Source organism: Pantherophis guttatus, chromosome 2, assembly GCF_059756535.1.
Source record: "Pantherophis guttatus breed Tessera chromosome 2, ASM5975653v1, whole genome shotgun sequence".
Classification (NCBI taxonomy): domain Eukaryota; kingdom Metazoa; phylum Chordata; class Lepidosauria; order Squamata; family Colubridae; genus Pantherophis; species Pantherophis guttatus.
Window position 1 is genome coordinate 287,556,568 of NC_142064.1, and position 26,184 is coordinate 287,582,751.

The 26,184-nt window shown below is 40.5% G+C and overlaps 1 protein-coding gene across 1 annotated transcript in view; it reads right to left on the minus strand.

Annotated features, from left to right (window-relative positions):
• Positions 1 to 10,832: 10,832 nt before the first annotated feature.
• LOC132710929 (uncharacterized) overlaps positions 10,833 to 26,184 on the minus strand; it is an 81,181-nt gene continuing 65,829 nt past the window's right edge. The window contains exons 2-4 of the mRNA XM_087885378.1: positions 17,336 to 17,627; positions 13,014 to 13,238; positions 10,833 to 11,087 (exon numbers count right to left, since the gene is read on the minus strand). Coding sequence (XP_087741504.1) covers positions 10,833 to 11,087; positions 13,014 to 13,238; positions 17,336 to 17,627 — 772 coding nt within the window. The remainder of the gene's footprint in view (positions 11,088 to 13,013; positions 13,239 to 17,335; positions 17,628 to 26,184) is intronic.

Here is a 26,184-nt window from a genome sequence, read left to right on the forward strand (position 1 = left end):
TAAAAGATGTATTCAGAAGATATATTGAATGATTGATTATGTATTGTTTGTTTGTTTGTTTATAAAATAAAAAAATTTTTTTTAAAAAAAAAGGGTAAGCCAGGCATGTTTTCCTGCAGCCCATGGGACATGAGATTGAACCCTGTGTGGGAAAGGAATATTTCTAAGGCCAAGTGAGGGATTCAAGACAAGGTCGTATCCTTTGAAGAATTACAGTTTTGTTGTTAGTCGCTACTTGTGTCCAACTCTTTCAGCCCCCAAGAACCATAACACTCCAGGACTCCCTGTCCTCCACTGCCTCCCAAAATTAGAATTACAATTAGATGGCATGGAAAGACAGACCCACATTTATTTATTGCTTAAATTTGGAGAATTCTTTGTTTCAGTGGAAGACTTAAGGTAGCTGACAATCAAGATGAACAATTGCATTCAAGGGATTTTTAGATGGATTAGAAGCCAAATACCAAATCTAAGTAGCATTTCATTACAGATTGACCCTTATTGTCACATTATTTCAAGAATCAAAAATTTTTTGGGGGGGAGTCAAAGTCATTTTCAGTCCTTCATTTTTCTAGTTTAAGCCATTATCTCATATCGGACAAGTCATTGTGGTTCAACATTGATTGAACACCTTGGATGACCTTCCTAGCAGCAGGAGGCCTATCCCAGTGGGGTGAAACAGAGGCATGAATAACTCTGGTCAGATATGGGCTGTTAAAAAATATCTGAGCCTGATCTTTCAGGGGATCCTAACAGCAACCATATAGACCGAGAAAAATTGCCAATATTTTCAACCACCTTGTTGAGCAACTTTAGCCGTGAAAGAGCATCTTGGTCGATAATAAGCCTCTGTCTTTCAAAACTCCCCAGTTGCTCTTTGATGGTATCCTCCTCGGGGAAAAGCAACCAACTTATGATATTCAGATCTGCTGCTACATTTCCACTTTGGTCCAAGTACAGTTTCTCCCAGGAAAAATGGCAAAACTCATTCTTCTCCAGAAAGGGATGGAACTAGAATTGAAACATCCAGGAATTTTAAAAGCAACTTGAAACATCCTAAAAGGAGGAGACATTTTAAAGCTTAACTAGTGAATAAGAGATATTCAGTCCCCTCTACAGTATTTGCCTGAATAGCAATAACATTTAGACTTATATACCACTTCACAGTGCTATTACAGCCCTCTCTAAGTGGTTTATAGAATCAGCAACAATTTGGGTACCCATTTTACCAACCTGGAAAGGATGGAAGGCTGAGGCAACCTTGAGCTGGTCAGGATTGAACAGGATTGGGGGTTAGGGTTAGGATTAGCATAAATGCCACAGCAAAATGCAAAGACTGAGTAGCCATCAGTCTGAAAGGCTTTAACTGGATTCCTGCAGTGAGGAGGGATTAGGCGAAATGCTCCCAGGTTTAGCTGACAGTTATGAGTATAAAATTCTATCATGCTAATTACAAACACATAAGTACAAGAATGTATTTACAATGTATACATTTTAAACAATTTTATAATAACAGTGTTTAATATAAAAATATAATTGTCACAGTGCCTGCTCTTTGGAACATAATCCTGTGAACTAAATCTGGCCTCCGCTTGGCCAAACCTGCTGGTTTTTTGGAGAACAATTGTTCCCCTACATCAGCACTGAATTTTTTTTCTAAATAGGAAATAGGATTAATGGATCCTTGTCACGACCCCATACCTGCCATGGCTCTAGCCTTGGAGCCCTCAATCTCTCTTTCTTCTCCGTTTTTCTCCTCCTAGATATTGAGGAATATGCAACATTCAAGACATGGGCCAGAGTCTTAACAACACTGTAAAAACGGTGGTCATTTTGTATCTGAATTCTATTCTTTTTCTCTTGCATGTCCAGTGGTGCTATCTGGGTGCATTGTCTCCGGCCCTTGACAGAAAGAACATGCTTTGAAAAAGAACAGCGAAAAGATTGGTCTTCAAATTTGGAATCCTTAAAAAGACTGGGTTGAAAGGCATCATCATTTAGCCATTTTCTTTCCTGAAAAGCAAAGACCCAAATACTATGGATATATTTGAAAAGTGTATGCCTTGTAATTGTCAATTTCTCCACAATTGTTGTGATCCAGACTTTCCCTTCAATGGGTCCTGACAAACCTTCAATTGCTAAATGGATGTGGCGAATTCTATCCACAATGGAAGCAAATTCTATGAAGTGAACAAAGACATTGACTTTTCTCCACTTAGAGATGGCATTTCTGAGAGGTTCTGTAGGTCTAGTCAATGAGAATTGTTGTGAGATAACTACACAAATTCCATTTCTGACAAGCATAGAAGTGAAAGTTCTCATGAAATTCTCTCCCTCCTCTGTGTCCGGTGGAAAGAGACCAATCAAAGTCCAACTGAAATGGAGGAGGAGTTGGACAATTCCTGGATACTGGATCCCATTTTTTGGAAGCATCTGATGGAAAAAAGGCATTTGACTTTTATCGCTCAGAGCCTCTGAAACAATTCCATAACGGATCTGAAGAAGCAATGAAGAATGGTGTATTATGTTTATATCAGATCAAGTCCAAAATGTAAGCTTTTAACACATCCAGTGTGGTTCTCACAAACATATTAGAATAGTCCTGCAGTCACCAACTGGTGGTCCATGGACCACTGGTGGTTTGCAAGAAAATTTTGGTGGTCTGCAGAAAAATTATTTGCCTTTTTTATATTGCACTAAATACGATTTATCTTTTGAAAAAAAAAACATATTAGTGGTCCACGGGGTTTAAAATTATGAATTTGGTGGTCCCTGGAACAGTCTTTTGTTCTTAACCCTTTAGCCATATCAAGATAAAGAATACAAAATGCAGAATACTAGCAAGATTAAATATAATCATTTGTCTAATCTGGGGTCTAAAATACTGCTCTTTCTCTTTTCTAATAAAATTGAAATTCAGATATCAAATCAGTTCATTTTAGAAATTTACTTAAATGTTCCCTATTTAACATTGTGTCCAGCTGCTCAAATCTTGCTTGAGTAAATGTTTATGCCTCCTCCCCACTCTGGATCCTAATCCCTACCCATGACAATGGCCATGAGAAAAGCAGTTCATGAATTCCATAGAAAAGATTTGATTGAATCTATTACCCACCCACCAACAACCTGCTCACTTTGCCAGATAGAGAAACAAAAACACAAACCTGTGGGACTTTGTATGTGCCTACTAATGTTGACATCTGAATGGAGATGTCATCAAGAGATCCATCAAGAACAGCCATCAGGTTGTCCTTCCTTCCACAGCTGTAGTTGGGAACATTGGCTTCTCCAGTTGAGAGCATGTCCAGCAAGGCATCTGAAGTGTCCAGGGTGTTGAAATAGTTGTCATGGATGTTGTAGCCAAGTGTGAGATTGTACAAATGCTGAGATTTCTTATTGACTTGTTGAATGGCAAAAATGAAGCTTAGGATTCTTGCTGGATCAATAAATGAACTACTGTAAAAAATGGTCATGATAACATCATCTCTAACAACAACAATAAAATATATTTTCATTTGTTCCTCTTTCTCTCCACAAGCCCATTCAGTCTTAAGCCAAAAGTGTCCAACAAAAGAATAAAGTTATAGTCACCTATCACCGTTTAATTGTTATGAGTTTTGAGAAGGTGGGATGGAGATTTAATATTTAAAATATATCATTATTTGTAATAATGCTCATTTTTAATTTGTGCAATGACCAAGATTCAAAGTCATTGAATCATTAAAATAGAATTATCAGCAAAGAGGAGTCATAAATGATCCAGAAAAGCCATTCTAAAAACAAGCCATCCTCTATTCCATACCAGGATCAGGCATTGAATATCAATGAATGGTTATAAAATAAAGAAATGGGTGGGGCAGAGGCAACTACAAACTTTTCAATAAACTAGTTGTGATTAACTCAGGATTGTACAAGAAGGGAAAATAATTTGGACTTTGGGGGGGCGGGGTTGTTCCATTTTTGGATTTGGGTCTCTTAAAATAAGACATAAGAGAGAATCCATGGAAATCCAAATGATTCAAGAAATTAAACAGTCCTGCAATATAGGAGTAACTGAAAGCAAAGAAGAAGAGTGTTAGGGCTGCAAATGGAAGGAATACATCTCCATCACACTGAATGACTTACGAGGGAGCTTGTGTATAAGGAGCTGTGTTGAAAGACAGCATTATTTGGGATATTATTATGGCAGTGGAGATTATATTAACGAGGTGATCTCCTGGCCTGTAATAGTTCCGTAGGTTTTTTCCCTCATGTTCCTCCAAACTTAGCAGACACTTCATTCTCAGCTTCCCAGAGACTGGATGGGACATCAGCAGCAGCAGAAGCAGAAGGAGGAGGTCCATAATTCATGGGGCTAAATCAATCCCCTTCCTGTTTCTAAGGAAGAACAAGAGCATTCGAAGAATTCAAAGCACCATTCAAAGATGAAAACGAGAGTAGCTTCCTTGACTGAGAGAGAGATTAACAGAACTTCACCTGGAAAGGAGAGAAAGGAAAGATACATTCAGGAAGCACAGTCCCTGAATGTCCCAAAATTTGTGCCATCTGAAGTGTGACCTGAGTCATTTATCCTTTTCTGATGCAAGATCCCTTTCAAGTTGCTTCAGTCTGTGGTTTACATCAAAGGTGATCACTGGAGGAATATCAGGAGAGATCTCAGAGACCAGGATTTTAATAATTACTGTAAGAAGCAATATCTCCTCTGGGAATCCTGAACTACTTCTGGGCCTCCATGTGCGGAGGAGAAGATGGAGAAAAGCTTAGTGAAAAATCATAGATATACCCCTAGAGGGAACTGTTCTGAAGTGGTTGTGGTCCTTCCTTTCTGGACATGTCTAGAAAATGATGCTAAAGAAAGATACTTCAACACCCAGAAAACTGGGTGTTGTCCTTCAATGTACTCTCTTGTCTCCAGAGACTCCTGGGGAAGGTCACCCAGAACTATAGAGTTTGGTTACACCTTAGTGTCAGACGTGGAAGCCATCTTTTACATTTGGGCCTTCAGGCCTGCCACATTTTCTACTGTGGAAAGATGGGAGGTGGGATTGTATAGAGCAGTGGTCACCAACCGGTGGTCCGTGGTGCAGTGGTGTTCTACAAGAAAATTTTGGTGATCTGCAGTGCACCAGGGTGGAGGAGCTCCTCCGGTATGAGTCCTGTGACTAGAGCTCTGGAATATGGAACTGGCCAGGCAGCTCATGGTGGGGCTGTAAATCTCCACTGTAGAGGGAGGTTCATGCAACTTGCATCTTTGTAGCACAGCCCTCGCTGGCCAGAATGAGATAATGGTGCAAAGGGGGGTGGCAGTGCAGGTGGGCCGAAGCAATGGGTGGCGGGAACCCTGGACTGTTTCTCCCTCCTGCTGTAGCTTCCTGTCAGCTGAACCCACCAGTAGCTGTCCCCACCCCTCGTTCTCCCTTCTCAGTCACTCCTCGCCTGGCGAGGGAAGGGCAGAGGATGGAGATTCACTCCATATTCCAGAATAAGAGTGAAGTTTTGTCTCTTGCTGATCTCGCAGCCATTTCTTCCGGCCCTTTTTGGTGCTCTGCGCACCTCGGTCTCTCAGGGAGATGCTTGACTTCCTATCAGCCCCAAGACACTGGCTGGCCCATGAGATGAGAGAGAGAGAGAAAATCAGAGAGAGAGAGAATCAGAGAGAGAATGAAAGAGAGAGAGAATGAGAAAGAGTGGGAGAGAGAGAAAGAAAGGGGGGAGGGATGAGAGAGGGAAAGAGGGGGAAGAGAGATGAGACAGAGAGAAAGAGAGATGGAGAGAGAGAAAGAGAGAGAGAAAGAGAAAGAGAGAAAGAGAGAGAGAGGGAGAGAAAGAGAAAGAGAGAAAGAGAGAGAGAGAGAGAGAAAGAGAATCAGAGAGAGAGAGAATCAGAGAGAGAATGAAAGAGAAAGATTGAGAGAGAGAGAGAGAGAGAGAGACAGAGAGAATCAGAGAGAGAATGAAAGAGAGAGAGAATGAGAAAGAGTGGGAGAGAGAGAGAGAAAGAAAGGGGGAGAGAGATAAGAGAGGGAAAGAGGGGGAAGAGAGATGAGACAGAGAGAAAGAGAGAGGGGGAGGGGGAGAGAGAAAGAGAGAGAGAAAGAGAGAGAGAAAGAGAGAATGAAAGAGAGAGAAAATGAAAGAGAGAGTAAGAGAGAGAGAGGCAGAATGAAAGAAAGAGAGAATGAGAGAGAGAGAAAGAAAGACAGAGAGAAAATCAGAGAGAGAGAGAATGAAGGAGAGAATCAGAGAGAATCAGAATGAGACAGAGACAGACAGACAGACAAACAGAGAATGAAAGAGACAGTGAGAGAATCAGAGAGAGAGAGAGAGAGAATGAAGGAGTTATGCGGGTAGTTACGGGAGTTCCTTGTTACTCCCATGAAACACCTCTCCTGCGCGAGCTGCACTGGCTGCCGGTTGCTCTTCAGGTCCATTTCAAGGTGCTGGTACTTACCTATAAAGCCCTACATGGCTTAGGCCCGGGGTACTTGCAGGACCATCTTCTGCCTTCCTCCCACCGTCCCATGCGCTCCCACAGAGCAGGCCTCCTCAGGGTGCTGTCGGCCAAACAATGTTGACTGGCGGCCTCCAGGGGGACCGCATTCTCTGTCAGAGCGCCGGCCCTCTGGAATGATTTGCCCACCGAGCTCAGGATAGCCCCGGACCTCCTCTCCTTTCACCGTGAACTGAAGACGTGGCTCTTCCATCAAATAAATTGATCTGCTAGGGGTTGAACAAATTGTAATAATTTTAAATATGGTTTTTAAGGGGTTTTTTAACTTATTTTGTGATTTTGTGATTTGTATTATTAATTGTTGTTGTAAGCCACCCTGAGTCCTTTGGGAGAATGGCAGCATATAAATTGCAAAAAGAAAGAAAGAAAGAAAGAAAGAAAGAAAGAAAGAAAGAAAGAAAGAAAGAAAGAAAGAAAGAAAGAAAGAAAGAAAGAAGCACTTGGGGAAGAAGATGCAGCCCAGCAGTCCAGTACCAGAAGCCAAGATGGAGAAAACCTGCACGGCCACCATGTATTTCCCTTTGGTGCTCAAGTAGGTGGGCAGGAAGGAGATCCAGACGCTGCAGAAGACCAGCATGCTGAAGGTGATCAGTTTGGCTTTGTTGAAGGCCCCAGGCAGGTTCCTGGCCAGGAAAGCCACTGTGAAGCAAATGGCAGCAAGGAAACCCATGTAGCAGAGAACCACATAAAACATGGTCACAGAGCCTTCATTGCACTGAAGGATGATCACTCCTGATTGGGAGTGCAGGTCAAAATCAGGAAATGGAGGAGAAATTCCCAGCCAGATTGCACTTTTCTTCCAACTCGCACACACTGGAGCCTATCAATAAGAAAATCCAATACCCAATTACACAAAGGTGTGTTAAATCCTAATAGGCCCGTTTTGTTCACCAACTGCTGAGGAATTATTGTGTTGAACGCCAAGCTAAAATCAACAAAGAGACATTCTCACATGAGTATTCTTCTCCTCCAGGTGCGCCAAGCTAAGATGAAACATGCAGGAAAGTGCATCAACTATAGAGCGCTTCATCGAATAGGCAAACTGTAATGAGTCAAATATAGGTGAAAGGCATGAAACCAGTGGTGAAATCCTCTGCAGTTTTCCACCAGTTCGCTGTGTGCACACACATGCACAGTGCACACCAAATGCATGCTTTCCGCAGAAAAAGGATGCTTAACAAGGTAAGTAGAACAGCAAGGGTGGAAGAGGTGTGCCGTGCTATTTACTGTAGATTCACTAGAAGGCAAATATAAATCGCTCGGCACAGCTGATCGTCGGAAATACCAGTTCGGACCAAACTGGTAGCTTTTTTCTACTATCGGTTCGCCGAACCAGTAGATTTTATTACTACCTGTTAGCCCGAACGGGTGCAAACTGGTAGGATTTCACCACTGCATGAAACCATATAGTCCTTTACTAATCTAGTAATTTCTTCTCTGGGGTTCCTGAGTTTTTTAGGGCCCTATGTGCAGAGGTCTATGGAGTTTCTCATTCATCCAGGTCATGGTTGTCCCAAAGGTGCTTTTATTTCAAAGGCATCTGGACTTTCTAATTTTTCTTTAAGACATTTTGCTTCTCATCCAAGGAGCTTCATCAGAGGCAGAGTAAGTTTTGGGGGGATGTGGAGTCATTACTGCATTTATTTATGAACTAATTGCCTCGTGGACCTCACTAGCTCTTGATGTCCTGTACCCAATCACACACTTGCTGTTGCCCAGGCCTAATCATTTCACTTGCTTCTGTTCTCAATCCCTTGTATGCATACATTTACATAATATAAAAAGGAGGGAATCCTCCCTTCTTTAGGCCCATCCTTTTGCTCTGAATATCAATAAGAAAAAAATGTGCTTCGACAGAAAGGTCTCCTGGTCTCTGGTTCAAATGTATCTTTAGAAAATCCACACACCCACAACCATAGCATCCATGCATACCCACACGCTTTCCCATACACTGGACAGCAAAAGGAAAGGGGGAAAACACATCTATTATGACTGGGAGTCCATTTCTACCACATAAAGAAATGACTCATTTTTTTAAAATTTAATTCAAAAAAAATTAAAGTATCAAACACCATTTAGTACATTTATTAACTGAGATTTCTGGGAAACACATGAGTGGTGCGGTGGCCTGGAGGTGGAGCTTTCGCCTCACAATCAAGAGGCTGTGAGTTCGATCCTAGGTAGAGGCAGATATTTCTCTCTCTGGGCACAACGAGAATAGATCTGCTGAACAAATCTCCGAATTGGCGTCTGGAAGGGCATCCGGCCAGTAAACACTCTGCTAGCTCCATTCACTTGCCCAGACTCCACCTCGCAAGGGATTATGGGGTCGTTAAATGAAGAGGATGATGGTTTCTGGGAAACACATATACAGAACTCAATTTTCTGTTTTATTTTGACATCATACGTTCTTTTGTATTCAGATCTGGTCTTAGGAAAATAATGTAACATTTGGGGAGAAAAATTAATAACAACAGGCTGGCACTGGAAGCCAACATGGAGAAGACTTGCACGGCTACCATATACTTCCCCTTGGTACTCAGGTAGGTGGGTATGAAGGATATCCAGACACTGCAGAAGACCATCATGCTGAAGGTGATCAGTTTAGCTTCGTTGAAGGCCCCCGGGAGATTCCTGGCCAGGAAGGCCATTGTGAAGCAGATGACAGACAGGAAACCCATGTAGCCAAGAGCAAGGTAGAACATGGCAACAGAGCCTTCATTACATTGCAGGATGACCTGAGAAGACTCTGAGTACATGTCCGACTCTGGGAATGGGGGAGAGGTGCACAACCAGATGCTGCAGATGACAACTTGGACCCCAGAGCAAGAAAGTATGATAGAGTTGGCCAAGCTCTTCCCCAGCCATCTTTGCACTTTACTCCCTGGTTTTGTGGCCAAGAAGGCTAACACCACCATGACAGTTTTGGCCAAGATAGTAGAAATGGCAACTGTAAAAATGTTGCTGAATGCTGTTTGCTGGACAAGGCACGTGGTTACTCTTGGCTGGCCAATGAATAAGAATGAGGTCAAGAATGAAAACAGGAGGGAGATGAGGAGGATGCAGGAGAGATCACGATTGCTGGCTTTGACCATGGGAGTTTCTTGAAATTTAATGAATACTACGAAGATGAAACCTGTTGCAAAAACCAGTAACAAGGCAAGGGAAGCTAGGATGATCCCCAGTATTTCTTGGTAGGATAGGAAAGTTTCAATCTTAGGAATACATCCATCTCGGTTGATGCTTGGATGCTGACCCACTGGGCATTTCGTGCATTTTTCAGCATCTGAAAAGAACAAGATTAACATCTACCATAAAGCAGATTCTTCCCTCACATGCAGAGTTGGAAGAAAACTAACGATAATGTCGAAGAATGTGTGTGTCAGCCCTGGAGCCATTTCCCCCCTCCACCTTCAGGGCTGCCACAACGGAGATGAGTCAAGCTGTGGGAACAGGAGGGGGGAGGTAGAGATAGCTGGGGGATGGCATATTAGTATAGTATATTAGGAATATGACATGCCTAATAAATCTATACTTTGAGGAACTTGCCTGCCTGGGAGTTTTGATTCCATTGAGTGTGGAACCCTGACAGTGTGTAGAGAAAGGAAGTATGCAGCAGTAGCTAGCAAGTTTAAGCAATCTATTGCAGAGGAGAGGAGAGGAGAGGAGAGGAGAGGAGAGGAGAGGAGAGGAGAGGAGAGGAGAGGAGAGGAGAGGAGAGGAGAGCATCTTTCTGTAGAGACACGAAGAAAAAATGCCAGAGGTTCACCAATAAATAAGAAAAAGAAAAAAAAATGCCATTTCTCTTCTAATTCCAATTCTTGATTGATCTGCTGTTTTTGATATCCTGCTCCCTATTTAAATTACCAGACTATTTCTTGTAACTCCCTATAAATTATACATATTAAAAGAAATTCTTTTTTTAAAGTCAACTTTAAAAATGCCTTTCAAAACATGCTTTCATGAGCAAGTCAGAGGCCATGGTCTTCCCAAAAGTGTGCCTCTTTTTCCTGCTATCACTCACCTTCCATGGTGGAGATGGTTCCTTCTGGACAAGGGAGACAATGGTAGCAACAGATGGGTTTCCCTTCCAAAACCACCTTCATGAATCCAGGATGACAGCTTTCCACACACCTGGAAGTCGGTAGGGTCTGAGGAATGAAAGGAAGTACATCCAGAAAAATCAACATGTAGACCAACTGAATATCTCATAAACATGATATTTGGAGTGTTGAGAACCTGATCAGCTGACATGAAAACTCAAAAGCAACGAAAGAAAACTCACACACTTCCCAAAATTGTAATCCCGTTTTTGCCACATTTAGTAGAATAAAATAAATATTAATCCCAGTGTCAGCATTTCTACTTGTCCAATGTTCCTCTGGTCAATGGTAACTTTAAAATCCTGCGTTGTCTGTTTTTCTAGACTTCCAGTTTTCATTCTCTTAACAGATTTGTTTGGAAAAACAATCCAGTTCAAAATGTCCAGGTCAGCTGTCAGATCTCCTTTCTCATCCAAATATATCCCAGCTATGGAATTATTGTGAAACTGAGGGCTTTGAAGGAAAGGGTGAAGCTGGAAAGGAAAGGGAAAGAAAAGTTTAGAAAGGACATTTGTTTGTTTGTTTATATGTATGTATCCTGCTTTTATTACATTTACAGATAATTCAAGGTGGCCAATTTATGCAACACACCTTCCTCCTCCTACTTTCCCCACAACAACATCCCTGTGAGGTGAGTTGGGCTGAGAGAGAGTGACTGACCCAAGGACAGCAAGCCGGTTTTCGTAGCTAAGCTGGGAGTGGAACCTTTTGGTCTATGTTGGGGAGTATCTGAACATTTCTCTCTCTCTCTTCCAAAAACCAGATTTTATTTTCAGTTTCAAACTTGGTTAGGAGAGTATCAATAAACATAAGAATAATAACAGTTGCTTATATCATCAGATACTAAGCATCTGGGGATGCAGATAATTAACAATCTGAACTGGTCTCTCCACATATCATCCTTAGTGAAGTGTGCAAACCAGCATCTGCATTTCCAGCGTTGGATGAGGAGAGCGCATCTTTCTTCTTCTGTCCTGAACACTTTTTACAGAGGAATGATTGAGAGCACTTTAACAAACTGCAACACTGTTTAGTTTGATGGCAGCAGTGCCTCAGATAGAAAGCCCATACAGAGAGTGGTAAGGACAGTCGAGAAGATTATAGGAAGCTTGCTTCCTGTTATTCAGGATACTGCTTACTTATAAGCGCTATGTGCTTAGAGCTCAAAGCATTGTTAGAGACTCCACACACCCATTTTATGGTCTGTTTCTGTTGCTCCCCTCTGGGAGGAGGTTTCAAAGTATTTCTAGCAGGACTACCGGATTCTGTAACAGCTTTGTTCCCTATGCCATCTGTCTGGTAAATTTGCAAGATTCGTTTTTCTTGCCATGAACATGTATACATCCAAAGTAGACTGTGTTGTTTCTGTGTGTCATATAATATAGGTGGATATATACATATTTATTTATTTATTTGGTCATGTTTATGTAGTCTATATTGGAGGTGGTGACCCTTTGAGAGCTGTATGCAACGAAATTTCATTTTAATGTATGCCGATTAGTGTACATTCAAAGTGACAATAAAAGTTAGTCTAAGTCTAATCATGTTTAAAGATGTAGATCAGATCAATGATTGTAAAAGATTAGAGTTTTGACATACGCTCATGTTTCTGAGGTAGCTTTACATTTCATACCTTCCTTTTACAGGCACATTTTGTACCTTCATTTTAATTTAAAAGAGAACTTTTGTAAAATGATGTATATTTAGTATTTAACACCTGATAAGTTGTCGAAGATGTATATAGGAATTTCAAATGTATGAATAAAACAGAGTTGGGAGGGACTGTAGAGGTCTTCTAGTTGAACTCTCTGCTCAAGCAAGAAACCCTATACCGTTTCAGACAAATGGTTGTCCAACCTCTTCTTGAAAATCTCCAGCAATGGAGCATCTACAACGTCTAGAGGCAAATCCTTCCACTGATTAGTTGTTTTCAGGAAATTCCTCTTTAATTCTAGGTTGCTTCTCTCCTTGATAAGTTTCCATCCATTGCTTCTTCTCCTGCCTTCAGGTGCTTTGGAAAATAATGTATATTTGAAATGCAATTGTAAGGGAGAAAGTTTTTATCTTCTTTGGTGGACTTGTGATAAAGTGGCCAGACTCAAATTTTAATACAGAAGATTGTAACATGAATATAAAACTGAAACCAAGACTTTTCTTTAAGGACTTCTGGACAAGGAAATTGAAAAAAAAAAAACATGGACTGCTGTAAAATGCACAAAAATGGAAATATATATTAATCATCCCAATGGAAGAACAGATGGAAAAACAGATGGATCTGTTGGGTCAAATTAACTGTTTTAGTAAAAAAAAAATCTAGTTTTGTTTCTACTTTTTGGGTTGCAGTTGGGTTGGATCTGAGTTTCAGGACAATTTAATTTTTCAGAATTAAATAGAAATACCTGCCAAGCCGTCAGTCTTGGAGCTTCTACCTTTATGCCTCTGTGCCTCACAGATCTCTTGAATGTGGAGATATGAGCTGAATTTAAGGCCCTGCCCACAGCCCAGATGGTGCTGTAAGTGAGATAACTGTCCATAGCCAGGATCCGATCCATCTCCTCTTCCCTCAGAGCCACCAGTTCTTCTTTCTGTCTGCACCGCCTCCAGACTTTCACCGAAAAGTCATCCTTAGTGGAGGAACATGTAAAGGTTTTCTTTGAAAAGTTTAATACTGAGTGAACAAAGAGACTAAAAGCATCATAGTTCGCCCATTTCGTTTTCTGTATTAGGAAGGAAAAGAGCCCACCAATGTATTTAAAGGAAGCTTTAGGAAACATCAACTCAAGACTCAGGTCCCAGTGTGCTGTGGTGATCCAGACTTTCTCTACAATAGGTCCCTGAAAATGTTGAAGTATGCATTGTAGAATAAACATTCCAAGCTGGAAGGAAATTATCTCCGAACCATAAACGGCGACATTGACTTCTCTCCACTTGTAATATTTGCTAAGGGTTAAAACTATCCGATACAGATTTAGTGGAAAGCTTTGATAGATAATTGCACAAATGCCATTCCTTAACATCAAAGAAGACATTGTCCTCATGAACCTCTCCCCCTGGTTAGTTTCTGGAGCAACAAGACCAACCATGGTCCACTTGAAATGGAGGAGAAGCTGGACCATCCCTGGGTACTGGACTCCTTCCGCAGGGAGCATCGGGTAGAAGAAAGGAAACAGAGTTTTATCCCTCAGAATCTGGGAAGCCAAATTGTAACTGATCTGAAAAGAATTAACAGAATGTCAAAGTTGGAAGGGACCTTGGAAGTCTTCTACTCCAACCCTCTGCTCAGGCAGAAAACCTTCTACCATTTCAGACAAATGGTTGTCCAACCTCTTCTTAAAAACTTCCAGTGTTGGAGCATTCACAACTTCTGGAGGCAAGCAGACGGTGTTTGATTCAAAATTGCACATAAACAAAGAAGAGGGGGTCAACTTATCTACTAAAGCACCAGAAGGCAAGACGAGAAACAATGGATGGAAACTAATCAAGGAGAGAAGCAACCTCGAATTAAGGGGAAACTTCCTAACTTCCTAACCCAACAAGACAGACACAGACTTCAGAGGATAATTAGAACTGCAGAAAAAACAATTACTACCAACCTGCCTTCCATTGAGGATCTGTATACTGCACAAGTCAAAAAGAGGGCTGACCTCTTTTTGACTCTAACCCTAACCTTAACTTACCACTTATTAATTGGACCATAAATGAATCTATAAAATAGATTGGCAAAATCTATTCTCACCTATAATACTGCTGACGACCATTACAACATTTTCTTGCATGAAGCCAAAAGAATCATTAAATTTTACATACCAGTAATACCCCACAAAACCAGAAAAAAATAAACTGCCAATAACAATAAGGAAATTACAATCCAGAAAAAAATCTCTTTGGCGAAAAAACAAAACAAACTACGTAGCTAACTTCAAAAATCGCTACAAAAACTTATGCCAACAAATAAAGATTGAATGCACCAATTATCACATCAAGCAAGAAGAAAACCGTCTACGCATAAAATCCACCCATGCCTTCTATAATTTTGTAAACAACAAACTTAAAGACTCGAGATCCATCCCACCCTAAAAGGACCAAACAATGAATACTGTATTGATGAAACAGTTAAAGCCAATCTCTTTAACACGTTCTTCGGCTCAGTCTTTGTAAACAGCAACAACACATACGCAATATTTCCCAGTCATACTACAGAAAATTACAACAATTACGATGATCTTATACATATTGATTTTACAGAAGACAATGTTGAAAAGGGACTACGCAATCTAAAACCATTTCTATCTATTGAACCTGATGGACTATGTGCAGTTGCAAAACCTCTAAGCGTAATTTTTGAAAAATCTTTCAGTACCAGCACCTTGCCCTACCAATGGTCACAAGCCAGGGTCATCCCTATCTTCAAAAAGGGAGACCCTAGCCTAGTTGAAAATTACAGACCAATCACTTTATGTTGCATCACCTGCAAAGTCATGGAATCAATCATTAACCAATCTATTACCCTACACCTAGAGACAAACAACCTACTTTCTAACAAACAATTCGGTTTCAGAAAACAATTCTCCTGTAATCTACAAGTACTACATTGCAAAAACATATGGACTGCACATCTCGATCAGGGCAAAGCAATAGATGCAGTTTACGTAGATTTCTGTAAAGCTTTTGATTCAGTGGTACATGACAAATTACTTCTAAAACTAAAATCTAATGGCATTTCTGGACTCCTACATAAATGGATAGCTGTCTTCCTGTCAAACAGACAACAAGTAGTCAAAATAGGAAGCGCTCTATCAAATCCTGTACATGTTAATAGCAGTGATCCCCAAGGCAGTGTCTTAGGACCAACACTCTTCATACTTTACATAAATGACCTTTGTGATCATATTAAAAGCAACTGGGTTCCCTTCGCTGATGATGTTCAACACCACCGACAATGCAACTACTCTTCTAAAAGACCTTGACTATGTGTCAGATTGATCTAACAAGTGGCAACTTCAAATCTCAACCAACAAATGCTCTGTCTTGCACATTGGCAAAAAAAAAAAAAATCAAAACATAAAATACAAATTAGATGGACATGACCTTGTAGATGACCCTCACTCTGTCAAGGTTCTTAGAGTACTCATTTCTAAAGATCTAAGTGCCCGAACCCACTGTAACAACATTGCCAAAACATTTGCTAGACCAATTCTTGAATACATCTCATCTGTCTGGAACCCGCACTGCATATCGGACATAAATACAATCAAGAGAGTCCAGAGATATTTTATGAAAAGAGTCCTCCATTCCTCTAACCGCCACCAGACTCCAAATTTTGGGCTTAGACAACTTAGAACTACGCCGACTTCAGGTTGATCTAAGCATAGTACATAAAATTATCTGCCACAATGTCCTTCCTGTCAATGACTATTTCAGCTTCAACCACAACAATACACAAGCAAATAATAGATACAAACTCTAGGTAAAAAGTTTCAAACTCAATTGCAGAAAATATGACTTCAGTAACAGAGTGGTCAATGCCTGGAATACATTACCTGACTCTGTAGTTTCTTCCCCAAACCCCCAAAACTTTAACCTAAAACTGTCTACTGTTGACCTCACCCCATTCCTAAGAGGTCTGTAAGGGGCGTGCATAAGTGCACCAGCGTGCCTACCGTCCCTGTCCTAATATTCCATTTTACTTACTCTTTTCATGTATTCAAATTATGTTTATACTTTTACCTGTTATCTTATATATACTTGACAAATAAACTTATGATTATGATTATCTACAGACCCCCCGCATCCTGGACATTTGCTTTGTTCAATCAAATAGGCTGACTCTGATTCTGGGTTTTATTATTTATTATTTATTAGTTAATTTGGTTTAAAATGGGATTTTGTTGTACATGTTTTTAACTTGTGTTCGCCGCCCTGAGTCCTTCTGGAGAAGGGCGGCATATAAATACATGAAATAAATAAATAAATAAATAAATAAATAAATAAATAAATAAATAAATAAATAAATAAATAAATTGTTTCAAATCCTACCCTCAAAACGACACTATAGAGCACTGCACACCGGAACAAGTAGACACAAGAACATTTTTTTCCTGAACGCCATCACTCCGCTAAAAAAATAATTCTCTCAACACTGTCGAACTAGTTACTAAATCTGCATTACTATTAATCTACTCATCGTTCCTATCACCCATCTCCTCCCACTTATGACAGTATGACTGTAGCCTTGTTGCTGGTATCCTTATGATTTATATTGACTGTTTCCCTATGATTATCATTAAGTGTTGTACCTTATGATTCTTGACGAATGTATCTTTTCTTTTATGTACTCCGATAGCATATGCACCAAAACAAATTCCTTGTGTGTCCAATCACACTTGGCCAATAAAGAATTCTATTCTATTCTATTCTATTCTATTCTATTCTATTCTATTCTATTCTATTCTATTCTATTCTATTCTATTCTATTCTATTCTATTCTATTCTATTCTATTCTATTCTAACAGTGAGGACAATTAACCAGTGGAACAGAAGTTGCCTCCAGAAGTGGTGGGTGCTTCATCACTAGAGGTTTTTAAGAAAAGACTGGACAGCTACCTATCTGAAATGGCATAGAGTCTCCTGCTTGAGAAGGGAGTTGAACCAGAATAATTCCAATGTCCCTTCCAGCTCTATTCTGATTGATCTTCTAGCAGTTCCTCCAAGAAAGACATACCTGAGGGATTTTGTAGGTGCCCAACAAGGTTGAAATTTGGATGGAGATGCCAGTCTCAGCCCCTTCCAGAACAGCCACCGTGTTTCTCTGCCATCCACATCTGTAGTTGGGAACATTGGCCTCCCCGTCCGAAAGCAGATCCAGCAACGGATCTGAAGTCATTTCTACCTTGAAGAAAACTTGATAAATATTGTAACCCAGAGTGATATTAGGCAAGAGGTGGACATTCTTGTTGATCTCCTCAGTGGCAAAAAGGAAGGGCAGAAATTTCCAACAATGATTGGATGATGGTCTGCAGATGCAAAAAAAGAGAGATGAAAATAACATACAACTTTCTTTCCTGATAATACTGTACTTTTCATCCACTCGTTACAATTATTCCTTGAAACAATTTGCAAACTTTGAAACTATTACACTGGGGGAGGAAGGGAAATAAAAGCAGAAATTTTTTTTGAATCCAATACTAGTTTTAGGAACTATTCTTACCCTAGCATCACCTCAAATTCATTTATTGGTCTTCAAGCATTTTAATCCATATTGGGTGGACTATTTCCTCTTTCTGAGTGAAGATGCAACTCTGTTAATCTAATCTAATCTAAAAAATAAATTCTAAGATACTGAATGGCTTTAAAAAACCTTTATTATTCACTCTTGTACCTTTTCATATGATAAATATTTGTGGAGTTGGACCAAACTTACTGAGAATGGCTCAACCTGGATGATGTTTAGAAGCTTGTAAAGACCAGATTATTCTGCCAACCTCTGAGGCAGAGTGAAAATTGAGCCACATTGGATGGACATTTGTTGGATTTGTTGTTATTGTTGTTGTTTCTGAATTTGGTTTGGTTTTTTGTCTTTTCCTGTTTTGTCTTTTTTTTTCTTTTAATTGTAAGCTATCTAGAGTCACAGAGTCTATGAATTCCAACAAACCAACCAATATAATAGAGATGTTTTGATTTCCTTAAAATGTTTCATTGTTAGATCCCTGGCATGAACTCTTGAATGAGAATCAGAGATACTTGCAAACTCTCTGAATGACTATGTTCTTAATTGGGATGCTTGGAAACTAGGAGTAAATTTTGGTGTGGATAAACAAGAATGGCGCTATCGCATATCTGATGCAAAGAGAAAATACAGCAGTCTTCTGTGGTTGGATCAGGCCTCCTCGGAGTCCAGCTCAGCTGAGGGTTGAGGTGGAAGGGAGATGCCCTTTTGTTCCTCTCTGTCTACACTCTAGCTCTGCTCATAGGACAGAAAGGAAATGGAATGGGGCAAACATTGTGATTGGGTTTCTAAAATTTTACTTCTCACAATGAACTTCATCACTTGCAGTGTGCAATAGAAGACAGAATTAGAAAGTAACTAAGTAAAAGGAGCAGATCAAGGAGAGAAAGCACCTGGTGTTTTTGGAGAACTGGAACTGTAGACATTCATTGGAAATGGAGTGGCTCTAATGCAGTGCACGACTTACTCAAGGAGCTTGATTGAAGGACTTTGCTCAAAGCTTAATGATTCAAACCTAGTGTCCCTTGCAGAGATTATGCCGCTAATGAAATAATCTCCTGACTTGTAGTGATTGTCTGGATCCACTTCACCCTGCTCCAGAGTCAGGAGGCATTTGGCTTTGCGTATCTCACAGGCTCCCCTTGGCCACAGAAGCAGGAGAAGTTGAAGCAGTAGCAACATGATTTGAGCCTTCTCAGTGGCACCCGGTTTTTAACAATGGATGAGATGAAGAGGGGGAAGAAACCAAAACCTCTTCCAGGAAAGTAGCTTCAGATCCAGTCAGAGCCCATCCAAGAGACATAAACACAGCACCTGCCAGCCCTGAATTCCAGCTCCAGATTCCCTTTCTGTCTCCAGAGTCATTTATGCATGTAGTATTGATAATATAGACCCCACCAGACTTTGCTTTGAGACTGGTATGGATAGCAAACCAATTTCTGACATGTTTGCATAAAATGTTCTGAAAGTTTGCAGAAAGGTCTCTACGGTCCTAACATAAAAACAACAAAATCACTATAATTTGGACAATTGCAAGGAAGAGAAACATCTGAGCCCTGAATGAGTCAATAGGAGGTGCTCAAAGGGAGAACTCAAAGTTGTGGCTCCAAACTTTGAAGATGGGACAATGTGGGAAACTGGAGAATTTTGCCCCAAATGTATATATATATGCATATCTATATGTCTATATATCTATCTATATCTATATCTATATCTATATCTATATCTATATCTATATCTATATCTATATCTATATCTATATCTATATCTATATATCTATATGTTTTCTGAGGTTTTCGCGGGTGTTTTGGTTATGTCTTTGGTTATTCGGGTTTTCTCCCGCGTAAAATTGGAAGTGTCTTGGTGACGTTTTGACGAAGTCTCATTCGTCATCTTCAGGCTGGTGTCTCAGGCTGGTGAAAACACCAGCCTGAGACTTCGTCGAAACGTCGCCAAGACACTTCCAATTTTATGCGGGAGAAAATCCAAATAACCAAAGACCTATATATATATATATATATATATATATATATATATATATATATATATATATATATATATATATATATATATATATATATATATATATATATATATATATATATATATATATATATATATATATATATATATATATATATATATATATATATATATATATATATATATATATATATATATATATATATATATATATGTCTGTCCAATATAAGATGACTGACAGGAGGCACATGGCACTTCGTATATCCCCTGGTTTTAAGGACAAAATTGAGTTGGAAAACCAGGGGATATACGAAGTGCCTTGTGCCTCCTGTCAGTCATCTTATATTGGACAGACAAATAAGACGAATAAGTGTATGTTTAGAAGAACATAAAAATGCAGTGAGGAAAGAAGAGCAAACTTCTTCTTTGGTACAACACATGAAGGCCACGGGACACAATATTGATTTTAATAAAACCAGAACAGTGGCAAAAGAGGAACATCTCAACAAAAAAATAATCAGGGAGGCTATTGAAATTGAAAAGAGGCCGCAGAATATGAACAGACGAGACGACGCCTCTAGGTTATCAAGTATTTGGGGACCTGCACTGAGAGAAACTCGAGTGTTAACATCAGAAGAGAGGCAGAGATTCCAACAAGCAACCAGTGGTGTTGTAAGGCCTGCCAGAATTCTTCCCTCTTTGCAGAGGGTGACTAGCAATAGGGAGAGAGAGAAGATCGAGCCAGAAGACAGGCTGAGATCTCAACTAACAATCAAAGGTGCTGGGATGCCTACCAGAATCCTTTCCCCTCTACAGCAGACAGATAATAATAGGGAACCTGAGAAAGCTGGGCCTGTAACACGTAGCCAAACAGCTAGGATGAGGAAGCAGGAAGAAAAACTGCTGTCCTCCAATCAGGACACAGAGTTACAGGCTAGCCAGCATACGTTAGCAGCAGCAAACATAGAAAAGCGACAGCTCCGACCTCGCAACACACCCATAGCTTCTAAACTGAACAAGAGCCTGAAGATGACAGGGTTGTGAGCCTGTCGAAATGTTGCTAGAAAGAAAAAACTTTTAAGGTACTGGTAGGATTTTAGCTAAGGTTTTAGAGGATCTTGCAGAGTGTTCTGTGAGGATTTTTAGAACATTTTAAGCTAGGATTTTAACCAGAATTTTAAACATTTTAACTAACTTATTTACAATGACGTGGGAAAACACCCGAGATTTTAATTTTTTGGATATACACACCCGCGAAAACTTAAGAAGACAGATACACACACACACATATACGTTTGTGTGGGTATGTATGTATGTGTGTGTGTATGTATATATGTATGTATATATGTATATGTATATAGATACATATATATATATGTTTGTGTGTGCGTGTTTGTGTATGTATATGTATATGTGTATATATTGTATATACTGTATGTTATATTCCTTTTTTTTCTCCCAACCATTCTTAAATCAAATAAATAAATAAATAAATAAATAATTCTGACTCCTGTTTTCTTCTATCATCTTTTCTTCTTTTCCAAATTCTTATTATCTTTAAGTCCACTTGTAGTTTCCATGGAATAACTCCCAAAAAATCTGTATATATTCCAGTTTGTAAGGGTAATCCACAATGTCTTGCTCAATTTTTAAATGGTCATCCAAGTGCATTTCTAACTCCAGTAAATCCATTTCGGTTGTCTCCTAAAGGATTTGTTTGCTTTCACTAGTAATTTCTGGTTGAAGTAAAATGTTAAAAACTTCAAGCACTTTACCGGCCCATAAAACACACAATTCCTTTCAAGTAGTCATCTTGTATTCTGGTAATCAACTTTCAAGGTTTTGTTTTTCAATTGATTAGCAACCAAGACAGATTTTCCCCATACCAAAGATTCTTTGTAATTAATTTCATAGTCTTTAAATCAGCAGTCACCAACTGGTGGTCCGTGAGAAAATTTTGGTGGTCCGCAGAAAAATTATTTGCGGTTGTTATATTGCACTAAATCAGGGGTCCTCAAACTATGGCCCCTGGACCGGATACATGCAATGAACGCTTGTGTTGCTGCAGAGAGTGTCTCCCCCTTCAGGGTCCACTTGTGTGGGGCAGAGGGGGGCAGAAATTCTGACTTGGGGTCTGCTTCAGTCTCCTGGTGCAGGGCTTTGGGTGAAGGCTGGAGGGAAGTGCCACTGGTGGTAAAGAGCCGGAGGGCCTTGTTCCAGTGGGAGTGGATCATGGCCTGGAACTGGCTGACCATGTCAGCCTGCTGAGCCTCCAGGCCTCAGTACCTGGCCTTGAACTCCTGCAGGTCTTCCCTCTGCTTGGAAAGCTTATGCTCGTAGTCCTCAGTGAGGTGCTTCTGCTGATCCTCCTTCTTGGCCAGATCCAATTTGAACTGAGCCAGCCGTTTTGCCAACTCTTTCTTATGGTGGCTGCTTAGCTCCAACAACTGCTTCCTGTTAGGGCCCTAAGGAGCCCAGGCAGGCAAGTGAGGAGTGACTGGGAGGGGAGGGTAATAGAGGCCGGCTAGGCACCCCTCAACGTGAGTGACATTAAGTTGGCCATGTCCACCCAGTCACATGACCAGCTAGCCATGCCCACCCAGCCAGTCATTAGGCAGATCATATTAGTCGTCTGCAGGATTTAAAATTATGAATTAAGTGGTCCCTGAGGTCTGAAAGTTTGGTGACCCCTGCTTTAAATCACTTTCACAAAGCATTTATAAAGTTTTCCAACCACAACTCTAAAATCACATCTTTGCTGTATATTACAAAAGATTGCAAAAAAAATAAAGTTTTTACAACATTGGAAAGATGTGATGTTCTTACTTTTTAAATGGACTGAAGAGGATCCCACCCACTCACTGGTAAGCTTCTTTCAAACGTTTGTTCGTTCATTCATTCATTCATTCATTCATTCATTCATTCATTCATTCAGCTTACTTGCCACCCGTCTTGTTTTGAAACAACTCTGGAAAACTTTTACCATTAAAATCATAAAAAGAGAAATATTTCTAAAATAATTAAAATGGAAACTACAATCAAAATAGAATTATAGTTAAACAATAGGGAGGGAAGGAGCTGGATATGTGGGGGGTGGGATTGCCTCTTAGTTCATCAACCATCTCCATTGTGATGCTCCCTCATTGGGATTTGAAGCTATCTACAGAATCAGGTCTTAAAGCTTAAGGAACAAAAGATGGTATTTTATTTGATGTCCATAATATCCAAAATTTGAGGTAAAGTTCTGTCCCCAGTGAAATGGAAGTTCCACCCATTGCAGCAAAGTCTTGTCTACTCACCCTTTATTTTGTTTTATTTTGTTCAATTTCACCATCATTTGAGACTACAGTTGAAGTGTAGTTTTCTAGTATGGTGATGTCCCAAAGGTGCTTTTTTCAAGAGGTAACTGGACTGTTTTGTTTTTCTTTGAAGACATTTCACTTCTCATCCAAGAAGCTTCTTCAGCTCTGACTGGATGGTGGGGAATGGAAGGATTTATACTCCTTGCAGACATCTGGTCATTTGCATTCTTTTAGAGCAGGAGTGTCAAACTCCTGTTGTCATGGTGGCAACACGTAACATATTGGGACTTTTTTCCCCTTCACTAAACCAGGTGGGAGCAAGACCAGCACTTAACACATCCGGCCCGCAGGCCACGAGTTTGACACCCCTGTTTTAGAGAGTCACTGAGGCCACTTGGAGGTTGATCTGTGTTCTCAGGATCACCTAAGTAGTGCAAATGGGTGTGGAGTCTTTTTGGAACATCTGAGAGGACTGTGTTGAGGACTGGAGATAGATGATGTTGTATCCCTCCCCCTCACCCCAATCTGGGAAGTCTTGTCTCCTCTGCAGATGCATTATGTTAATATAACTATATCATTTCTTATCTTGTCCTTCACTAGTTTCATGACAATTTATATTATTAATTAATTTAATTTACACTTTGATAATTATCTTAAATTAGTCTTACATTCTTTGTATGTTTATTTCCTTTGATTTTAAATAACTTGTCAAAACAAGCAAACAAACTCAATAATAACTGCAATAAATAATTAAGTGTTATGAGCGTAAGAAACTACTTCATGATCAGATACCGACTTTTATCATTAAATGTTCCTTAGTATTTAGATCTGGTCTCAGGATGATAATGTAGCACTTGGGGAAGAAGATGCAGCCCAGCAGGCCAGCCCCAGAAGCCAAGATGGAGAAAACCTGCACGGCCACCATGTATTTCCCTTTGGTGCTCAAGTAGGTGGGCAGGAAGGAGATCCAGACGCTGCAGAAGACCAGCATGCTGAAGGTGATCAGTTTGGCTTCGTTGAAGGCCCCAGGCAGGTTCCTGGCCAGGAAAGCCACTGTGAAGCAAATGGCAGCAAGGAAACCCATGTAGCAGAGAACCACATAAAACATGGTCACAGAGCCTTCATTGCACTGAAGGATGATCACTCCCGATTGGGAGTGCAGGTCAAAATCAAGAAATGGAGGAGAAACTCCCAGCCAGATTGCACAAATTACAATTGTTCCAGCAGAACCAGAAAGGATGATGGAGTTGGCCAAGCTCTTCCCCAACCATCTCCTCACCCTGTTCCCTGGTTTCGTGGCCAGGAAGGCCAGCACTACCATGATTGTTTTGGCTAACACACAAGACACAGCTACTGAGAAGATGATGCTGAACATTGTTTGTCGGAGAAGGCAGGTGGCTTTCCTTGGTCGGCCAATGAAGAAAAAGGAGGACAAGAAGCAAAGCAAGAGGGAAACCAGGAGGATGTAGGACAGGTCACGGTTGTTAGCTTTGACAATGGGAGTTTCTAGGTATTTAAGGAATATGAGTAAAACAAAGCCTGTTGTTAGAAACAAGAGTACAGCAAAGGAGACCAGGATGATGCCCAGAAGTTCTTCATAGGACAGGAAGGTTATTCTTTTGGGGATACATTGGATTCTGTCATCAGTGGGATATTTGTCATCTGGGCACCTGGTGCATATTTCAGTATCTGAGAAAACAGTAAGTAATATTATTTCTATAGTCCCTCCATTCACATTCCAAGAAAGACCTTCTTTGGATGACAGCTGATACCGAGAGACAAGAAAGCCAGAGTTCCTCTGGTGTCACCCACCTTCCTGTATGGAGATGGTCCCCTTCGGACAAGGAATACAATCGTAGCAGCAAATTGGTTCTTCTTTCCGAGCCCGTTTCACAAATCCAGGGTGACACTTGTCCACACATTTGGACTCAGGCAGAGACTAAGCAGAAAAACAAAATTCATTCTAAAATATCTGCCAAATGTTTATTTATTAGATTGATTGATTAAAATAAAATGAAACTGTGCTTAAGAAAGAAACTTCTGAGCAATAGATCAGGAAAAGGTTTCTTTTGGACTGTGTAAAATATTGCCAAGCCAGTCCCCTTTGAAAATCACCCAAATCTTTGTTCCAGTTAAGATATGAAGACAAAAATCTTCACCAACTAGTGCTGTCAACCTCAAATGAGGTATTATTGAGTTATATCTCTACATTACAGGGCTCGTAACTTGGGCGTCCTCCTGGACGCACGGCTGTCTTTAGAAGATCATTTGACAGCCGTGGCCAGGGGGGCTTTTTATCAGGTTCGCCTGATACGCCAGTTACGTCCCTTTCTAGATCGGGACTCTCTACGCACAGTCACTCAGGCACTAGTCACTTCCCGCCTGGACTACTGCAACGCTCTCTACATGGGGCTCCCCCTGGTGTGCACCCGGAGGCTCCAGATGGTCCAGAACGCGGCCATGCGGGGGATTATGGAGGCAACGAGGCACTCCCATGTGACACCTCTCCTGCGTGAGCTGCACTGGCTTCCGGTGGTTTTCCAGGTGCGCTTCACGGTGTTGGTGAACTTTAAAGCGCTCCATGGCTTAGGGCCGGGGTACTTACGAGACCGCCTTCTGCCACCAATAGCCTCCCACCGGCCAGTACACTCGCACAGAGTGGGCCTCCTCAGGGTGCCGTCCGCCAGACAATGTCGGCTGGCGACCCCCAGGGGAAGAGCCTTCTCTGGGGCGGCGCCCACCCTCTGGAACAACCTTCCCCCAGAGTTACGTACAATAAAAGACCTCTGGATTTTTCGTTGGGCCCTGAAAACCTATTTATTTCAACTAGCTGGGCTGGCTTGAGTTAAATTTTAAATTGATTTTAAATTGGGTTGTTTTAATTTACGGCCAAATATTTAATTATTTTAATACTGTTTTTAAATTTTGTATGCTCTGTTTTTACCTTGGCTGTGCACCGCCCTGAGTCCTATTTGGAGAAGGGCGGTATAGAAATTTAATTAATAAAAATAATAATAATAATAATACATTTATATTTTCAATTCAAACAGCTGCCATGCT